Source organism: Agrilus planipennis, unplaced genomic scaffold, assembly GCF_000699045.2.
Source record: "Agrilus planipennis isolate EAB-ADULT unplaced genomic scaffold, Apla_2.0 scaffold17, whole genome shotgun sequence".
Classification (NCBI taxonomy): Eukaryota; Metazoa; Arthropoda; class Insecta; order Coleoptera; family Buprestidae; genus Agrilus; species Agrilus planipennis.
In genome coordinates, this window is record NW_020439021.1 from 988,087 (window position 1) to 997,386 (window position 9,300).

The window sequence follows — 9,300 nt, forward strand, 5'->3', positions numbered from 1 at the left end:
AATCTCTGAACGAGAGACTCGAGTCGCTCATAGAGAGATCCTCATTTCGTATCCAGTCTCTGAACGAGAGACTCGAATCTCTGAACGAGAGACTCGAGTCGCTCATAGAGAGATCCTCATTTCGTATCCAGTCTCTGAACGAGAGACTCGAATCTCTCAATAAGTGGTGTCTCGATAGACATGGTTAAAATTTTCTATGTTCAACATATTTCAGAGATCCCAGTCTTTCTACGAGAGACTCGAATCTCTCCATTTTTGACTTTTATTCACTCAGTCTCTCTGTGAGAAACTCGAATCTCTGAATTAACAATTTTATTGTTCGAGTCTCTCATACAGAGACTGTGAGAGATCCATAAAAACAAGGCAATAACTGAGAGACTGTGAAAGACTGTGAGAGACCCTGAAAGACTCTGAGAAACTGGAGAGAGTCTGAAAATTTTTGTCTAGGGCATACATACATCTCGACTAATAAAAGTACTACATTACAACAATTTTTAATAAATTTCGCATATTGCATTATGTAGGAAATGTCCATTCTGTAACATGCCATGGTAGTAAACCACAAATTTGTTATTCTATTCGCGGTCACCTGTCGTTATACATTTCCACGCGGTTCCAACAATTGAAAACAGCGAGTAGCACATAACCCAGCTCTGTCGTAATAGACGAACAATATTAGCGCAATTTGGTCTCCTTTATTAAAAGTATTTGCAATGCAAATTCAAAATCAACTTGCATTTCAATGACACATTCCTTTACCACGTTGCTGTTAAGTTTAGCCATAATTTAAAGAGTGACAAAGATAGACGAACACACCCTGCATAGCCAAAAAATGATTTCGTCGTATACCGGAAATAGGTCAGTATCAAAATAGGTTGTCAATATTGAATGAGACGCAATACAAATATCGTCTCCAAGCACTTTTCGTAATAAAGTTATGGCGGGTCGTAAATATTGTGGCAACTTTGGGACTTTTGGCGAATTCAATTTTAATAAACTTCATATGGCAACTTTGCATCGACCTTACTATAGTTGAAACGTTCAAAATTGGCAAAGTTCGCAATAAAACTGTCTCATTTACTTTCTTCTTTCAACTTACTAATTAGACTAGAGCGGTTGCTGGCATAACGCCTTCTTTTACTGACGACAGACGTAAGGAATATCGTAAACATAGAAAAGAGATGTCAAATAGGAATTGCAGCGGGCACTAAAAAGAAAATGGAACAATACACCAATTAATGCGTAACAAAAAGAGACGCAGACAAGCAGAATTTTAGCATTTAAAGAANCGCCTTCTTTTACTGACGACAGACGTAAGGAATATCGTAAACATAGAAAAGAGATGTCAAATAGGAATTGCAGCGGGCACTAAAAAGAAAATGGAACAATACACCAATTAATGCGTAACAAAAAGAGACGCAGACAAGCAGAATTTTAGACTTTAAAGAAAGTTGAGCATTCTTAGGAATTAAAAAACAAAGACACTTACTTAAAGATATATATACTTATGTAACGCCTTATAAGTGGAAATAATTATGAAAATAATTAGCCGGAAACTCATGGTGAGTAAACTCATAATAAGTAATAATAAAAATACTCCTGAAGATGCCCTAGAAAGCGAAATGTACATCTGGTTCGTAATAAAATTTAGTAAAACTTTCCAAGTGTCTTTTTATTATTACCGAAATAATTGTAGAGTCAAACTCTAATAAGTTGAAATACTAAAAGGGAAAGTTGTTACATACAAAAAGCAACTTGTCTACTAAATAGACTAACTAATATAATTCCCCACTGACTCTAACTACCCCGTGCTCCTCAACTACTAAACTACATACCAGCACCTCATAAGCATTTACTATTTTCTTGAGACACAACTAGTCTTAAAAGTTTTTTTTTTTGTTTTGTAACACAGTAGGTACACTTTATTTAATTTGATGATATGATAGCGGTTGTTTATTATAAATGTATAATTCCATTAAGGCAAAGATACCACTTAATTATTTTGCGGATAAAAACAAAAATAATTACTTTACATTCAAATGATTTAAAATTCTTGTCTCATCGCAAATGTTTAATATGGAACAGCACCCTAAAATTTATTTGTAATGTAGGGTTTGTAACGAACTGATGTAAATGATAAGGGAGGATTAGAAAATGTGCGAAATCTGTGTTGAATAAAAATATTCGTTTGTTTCGAAGGGTAGATATAATTTACCATTACAGTGTAAAGCATTATAATGAATCATGAAATTATTTCTTGGTAAAATTTATTTTTCATTTTTAATTGACTTTTTCAAAATTTCTCATAAACTTAGCTGCTGAAGTTTTCGGATTAGGTCTTAAATCCTTTTTAAATGTCACTGAAAGGGTGTGTTTTTAAAGAAAATACAACCATGACAAGCTTTATTTTTGTTGCAGCGTGAATTGAAAAAGGATTCCATTTTTCCATTAGTTGAGGAAACGAAAATCCTTAAGTGGTTTGCTTTGCCACTTGAGGAGCTTTGTTTCGCCAGCTTCTTTCCTTTTAGACTAAAATAGCATGATATTTTGTTTCTCAGTTTCTTCAGAAGTTGTTTAACGAGTTTTTGAGGAACCCTATACATGCTATCAACTTAAAAATTTCGCTTACCTGTGTAATATATTCCAATTTATTTGCGGCAAGAATCGACAATTCAAAGATAGATGGAAAGTTTTCTACCTTAAGAATACAAGAAAAATAATGGCGATTATTATTTAAAGCCAAAATATTGGATATTTGATAGGTTCAGTAATACAGAACCAACGAAAAATAATTTGGAAATTTTTAAGTATTACATTTTTTAAGATATTGCTGAACATGTAGGTACTCCAAACACTTATATTTCCTTCTCGATCGAATTACTGGAACTAAATTATGAAAAAGAACAGGGTTAATAAAATATCAGCTTCTATTAGATGTATAATTTTATCGTTTTTAGTTTTAAGAAAATACGAAGATTAGCTCAGGATAGGAAATAGTGGAGGTGCGTGTCCAACAAGTCTTAGGACTGACGACCTTATAATGGTAATGAGATAAAANAATTTTTCAGTTTTATTCATTCAATCTCTCTGGGAGAGACTCGAATCTCTAAATTAACAATTTTATCGTTCGAGTCTCTCATACAGAAAATGTGAGAAATCCATAAAAACACCTAGGCAATAACTGAGAAACGGTGAAAGACTGTGAGAGACGCTCTCAGAGGCGCTGAAAGACTCTGAGAGACTGAAAATTTTTGTCTAGGGATGTTCCAAAAAATTGCACGGTAGATTATTGACCGCTTTAATTTGAATTAAAGTCACATTTTTTGTACTCATAAGCGTTTTGTATTTGATCACCAACCTGCCGAAAGAGAAATGGGATTGAACATGAACGAAAACTTCCGAGACCATTTAGGATTTGCGGTCCTGATTTATGTTCTTATTTTACAGAAAACTGGCCGATATATCAAGGCTCACAAGAGGAGTAATCGTCCTGTTCAGTGACCGCGTTTTTGCACTTCGTATACTAGAAAACGCCCGTCGTCTAAACATGATGGACGGTCATTTCGTATGGATCTGGATCAACACCGCAAGCACAAGTGCGCAATCAGAATTCTATAGTAGGTGAGTACAGTTCATCCTATAGAAACTTCGTCCTCTACAATCCTGTTACAATAATGCTAATCATTAGATGCTTTGGAGATATATTTTTCTTGAATTAATAAGCGAAATTGAATCTAACACTAAAATTAACACTTGGTTTAAGTTTTCTAAAAGAAACAAATATAAATTTCAGTGAAAATATTTCTTTCATGGTTGTAATTAAGGTTTCATGGAAAATTCGTTTTATATTCATTTGTTTCCTTACTTCTCGATCTGTATTTCTGTTCTGACATTTACGTATTAACTTTAAGTCTCTACATTTTGTTATACAAATTAGTGATAGGCAAAGCAAGATCAAGGTACAAGGTACCTACTTGAAAGAAATTAAAATGTCAAAAACATTTAGTCCGTTTTTATACTTCAACCATGTGTTATCCAGACATAGGAACAAAGAACACTTGCTCCGAGGACATTCTTGTAGACCCTTCCTTTCAAACAGTGGTAAAGTTTTTTTTTATATTTATTGTTAAAATCTAGTAAAGCAAACTAAAATATCAAATAGTAAAGCTCCATGCTAATGACTGAACCGTTGCAATTCTCTACAGGCCTATCAGTGAATCCTTCTGCAAACTTAAACCATTAAGTGTTTTAACGTTAGGTATTTCACTAAAATTGTGCTCTCGTGAAAGTAGCTAGCTTAGAATTTCCTAATTCTGTAGAGATACATACTACGAATAAATTTTCATTGTTCTGTATATATATTAGTGGAAAGCAGCCACTGCATGGGGCGAGCTTTTTGTCGTAAATGATGAGTATGGTGCATTATGCTGGGCTATTCTGAGCAAAAGGGATCTAAACATTGTATTATTTTGTAGCAGAAAGTGCACTTATAGTTCGGGCATCTAATGGGCATCTTTAATAATCACAATACAAACCACTCAAATCTCGGTTGTAAAGCTTTAAATCGTGTATAAACTTCAGAAGGTTTCATTGCAAATAATTTCAAGTTTATTAATTTAATTTCTTGTTACAGTACCTATAATTCGCTGCTTACTGTTACAATTTTCTCCTACATGAACTTTGAAGGGTTACATTGAAACGAGATATTTTGTATATGTTTATTCAACGATAAGTTTATAGCAGTATAAGCATCAAGCAAGGAGGGGTTAGAGATAGCTTTAAATAAAATGGAAGCGGTATTGACGAAACAGTATTGTATGAAAATAAATAAAAATAAAACAATTATACTGCTATGCAAGGGAAGAAAAAGTGGGGACAGAGCGAATATAAAGATAGGAGACAAAAAATTAGAAGTAACCGATTTTAGGTATCTAGGAAATCAGGAAGTCAGGACGGAAAGAGTAGTAGGGATATAAAGTAGAGGATAGCGCAGGGTCGAGTCACCTTCAATAAAAAGAAGCACTTCTGTGCTCGCGAACTTTCAATTTAGAAATTCTAAAAAAGTTGTTGAAGGTGTATGTTTGGAGCACGGCGCTGTACGGGTGCGAAACATGGACAGAGGGCGCGGTGGAAAAGAAAAGGTTAGTTGCGTTCGAAAGGTGGTGTTACAGGTGAATGATGAGGATATCGTGGATAGAGAAGATTAAAAATGAAGAGGTATTAGAAGGAATAGGAGAACAGAGGACTCTATGGAAGTCTATAGGCGAGATAGGTTGGTAGGACAGGAATGAAGGTCTAGTCAGAGACATATTAGAGGCAGAAACGGAAGTTAGGAGGGATAGAGATAGACCTTCATTAGATTACTATTCGCAAATAGTTAAGGATGTGGGTTGTTCTAGTTTTAGGGAAATGTGAAGATTAGCTCAGGATAGGAAAGAGTGGAGGTGCGTGTCCAACCAGTCTTAGGACTGCCGATCTTATGATAATGATGAAGTTAACTAGAAGGTGTCAAGCATAATAAGTTACAAAAAGGCATTTCTTTTCAACAACCTATGGATACTTGAATATCGGTACTAACACGGACTTGTTATAAGTCCTACCTTTCACGGGTACGTTCAGGACCATATAGTACCTTACTCATTATTTCTTTTAATAATATTTCCTAAGTCTAGGTATTTAATGATTAGAATGATGTATTTCCTTCAGCTAGCAAAATACTTTGAATTCCTTAAGCGTTTCTAATCTTCTCTTCTATTTTTTTTTCAGAGACCCGGATCAAGAATTAAATAATAATGTGAACTATTCGGAGTTTTCATTCAATTCAGATTTGTCGCGTTCAAAACGTGCCAGTAACGCGAATAGTAAAATGAAAAGTGATACTAGTGATACGCATCAGTTAAGTTTTTTATTAAATAATGACGATTCGTTGATTAATTTCGATCATAATGAAGGCGTTGAAAGTTCTAAATTAAAAAATCGTCAAGAATCTGTAGGAAAAACGCCCCTATCGAAAAGGGGCACTACGGTAATAACATCGTCAGACTTACCCGTCGGACTTCTTAGTCTACGTCCCTTACCGATAAGGGTTGATAGACATCTTGTCAAGGGGGCGGTTAAACTGCTTGTGGTTACCCTCAAGCAGGTCTTAGACCACTGCCCCGAATGGCTTTCTGCAAGCATCCTTCATCAAGAACTCAAGGCGTCCTGTTGGAGAACAGCGGGAGTCAAAGAACTTAACTTCTCTACAGCTTATGCCAGGTAAGTCCTGACACAAGTCTTTATTGTGCAGAATTTTCTGACAGGTGCGGATATTACACGTATACGTATCTTTTTATTTCCTTTTGAAATTTGTCCAAAGGAATATCTGTATATTGATGTATACACAAGTAAGCTTTTGAATCATCCGCAAAGCTCTCTCTATACCTAATCTTTTTATGAAAGAAAAGCGGTATTATTATTTTTCAGCATTTTTCAAATACATTTTTGAAATAACCTTATGACCAAAGCTTCTGATAACTGCCTAACTATATAAAGTAAATTTTTATTATTGAAAGTNTTATTTTTCAGCATTTTTCAAATACATTTTAGAAATAATCTCATGGCCAAAGCTTCTTATACCTAACTAAAGTAAATTTTTATTGTTGAAAGTAATCAATTTATATTCGACTAAAGAATGATTAAAATTTAAAGAGAGTTGAATGGATAATTCAGAATTGTTGAAAGTAATTCAAATTTAATGATTAGATTGGTTTTATTTAACTAAAAATAACATAAACGATATTTGTATATAAACGACTTTGTTCGAGTGGAAATAATTTTTAAATCCTCAGCGATCCAATTTTCGAATAACACTAAGGGTTAGACAGCAGCCGGTGAAATATAGTAATCAGTTTAATCACCGTGGAAATGGAAAATCAATGAGACGTCTTCCGAATCGGCCCGTTTTAATGATACCGCCTTATGAATGTCAAATTCATCAATCTGCCAGTTTTATAAATTGCGTTAGTGATGAACATAGGTACCGGGTATCATTCATTAATTTGCTTTCGCTTTGTGAAAAAAAAAAAAGAAAAGAGAATATTACTTAATTCAATTTTTATACTAGATTAGTTTAATGAGACATTTTGTGCAGTCATTCTTAGCGCTATTATTTCACGTTCGATAAGTTTTTATTACACAATAGCGGAAATAATGAGCTTTCGCAAAATTGTCACATTTTATATGAATTGAAATTGCAACAAAAGTATAATGCGACAACATAAAGGAAATAGCAAGGTTACAAGTCTTGCAGCAGTAAAAGTTCCCTTTAGACGTCGTTCCGCTCGGGAGATTGGAGAAAAACATCTTCCGCTAATAAAACACGGTAGAAGTGTTTTATCGAAGCCAATTTCATTGATTTCACTTCCGATAAAGTTGTTACATTTTACGAGATTCTTCCTATAACAAGTAGCATGTATGCATGTAAAGTGAGAAGTCGTTACCGTAAGCTTAGAATATTTTACATCAGAAACTGTTGACGCCGATCGCGCGTCGGTTGTAATAAGTGGGAGATGAAATATGTAATTGTGCGTAACAGACAATTACATGAATACACAAACCAATTAAACATTGATTGGTGTATATTCTACATCTTTGTATATATACTAATAGGCCTATAATTAAATTGAAATGGACAAAATATCGCATTCAACCGATCACTTGAGAAAGGTTAGGGGAGCATTTTCTTGTTCATAAAGGGTTGGAAAGCAGAAATAGGAATAAATAGGGGTAGAGGTTGACCTGTTTGGTCTGTTCTTTGATGAGGCCTCTGCACAGCATTCATTAAAAAAAATTCACTTACTGTAATTTTTCGTACTTTGGTTAATTATTCTTTATCCACTATGATAACAAAATATATTATAGATGTACACATTTTGCTTTACGACTTAAGCAACTGATTTAACAATGTCAGCCGAACATAATGATTTACTATTACGTAGAATGCCTATGTTGCTGTCGTTCCCATGTCAACTACAAATATGTTCTGATCTTTGTATAAATGACTGCTTAGTGCCATTAGTCTGTTTGACAATGATTAATACCATTTATCTTCCCGTTTATTACATAGAATACAGACATCTAACCTTCCTGCGAGAATGGGTGAATTTCAAAATAAATGTCATCGATTAACGCGGTAGATACATTATGTCTTAGACTATTATATCTAAGAGATAACTTAAACTAAATAAGGTCTTGTAAAATAATTCCCATTTTGTTTTTGAAGTCATGCAACGGAAGCTGCGCGCGCACTGCTAACACCACAATATGAAGTTAGCAACGCCATTGCGGTTAGTTCGAGCTAAGACTCAGAACAGCTGACTCTGGTATAACACATTTTATGTACTTTAATGAAAACCATAACAATAATCTTACAATAACAGGTGCTTTACTGGAAAATCCTATTGTTACCTCATTAAATAAATAAGCACTTCCATGCTTGATAATGTTTAAGTGTTTTTTTTTAAATGTGTCTGTCTGAAACGCTATACATGCCATGCACTTAGCTTTCATCGTAAGTGCCCCTTTGAGACGACGATGGAGTACTAGTTGTGGCAAAGGCAAAGAGGGAAATGGAATTATAATGTCATATTCTGTGTGACTCCTTTTTGTATTAAGTAAAGTAACGCTTGAAGACGTTGTAGTAGGTTGCAATGAACCAATCATCTCCCTATTACATTGCCGTATATATACATATTGTAGGTACTAAGTAAAATACAACTATTAATAAACGTATTTAGAAACCGCAATTACGCTATTCATACATGCATCATCACACAAGGTCGTCAAGACTTTTTTCCGTCCTAAACTTTTCCCTAAAAATAGAATATCTCACAAGCTTAATTGTTTGTGAACAGTAATCTAATCTAGACCTACCTGTAGTCCTCTTAACTCCTGTTTCTGCTTCTAATATGCCTCTAACTAGCCTTTCATGCCTGAGAAGGTGTCCTGCCAACCTTTCTCGCCTATTTCTTATTGAATTCCATAGCGACCTCTGTTCTCCTACGTCCTCATTATACGAGGGTGGATTGATAAGTTTCCGGCCTAACCAAGAGATGACGCCACTAGGCCTACCTTGAGGTGACATTCTATAGTACCATCCTTGGATAGCTTGTAGCTATAGTTTCAGCCCGATCTCCTTGCTAGTGTAGGTTTGACAGCACGCTGAACAAGACGCCTCTGTGGTTTTCGTAAAAATGGAAAAGCAGGAAAATCGTGCTGTCATCAAATACTTTTATTTGAAGGGGTTAACGCCGAAGGAAA

The 9,300-nt window shown here is 34.6% G+C and overlaps 1 protein-coding gene across 1 annotated transcript in view; it reads left to right on the plus strand.

Annotated features, from left to right (window-relative positions):
* The window catches only part of LOC108744314, a 105,063-nt gene that overhangs the window by 75,243 nt on the left and 20,520 nt on the right, over positions 1 to 9,300 (plus strand). Inside the window, exons 4-5 of the mRNA XM_018480020.1 lie at positions 3,448 to 3,621; positions 5,767 to 6,258. Coding sequence (XP_018335522.1) covers positions 3,448 to 3,621; positions 5,767 to 6,258 — 666 coding nt within the window. The remainder of the gene's footprint in view (positions 1 to 3,447; positions 3,622 to 5,766; positions 6,259 to 9,300) is intronic.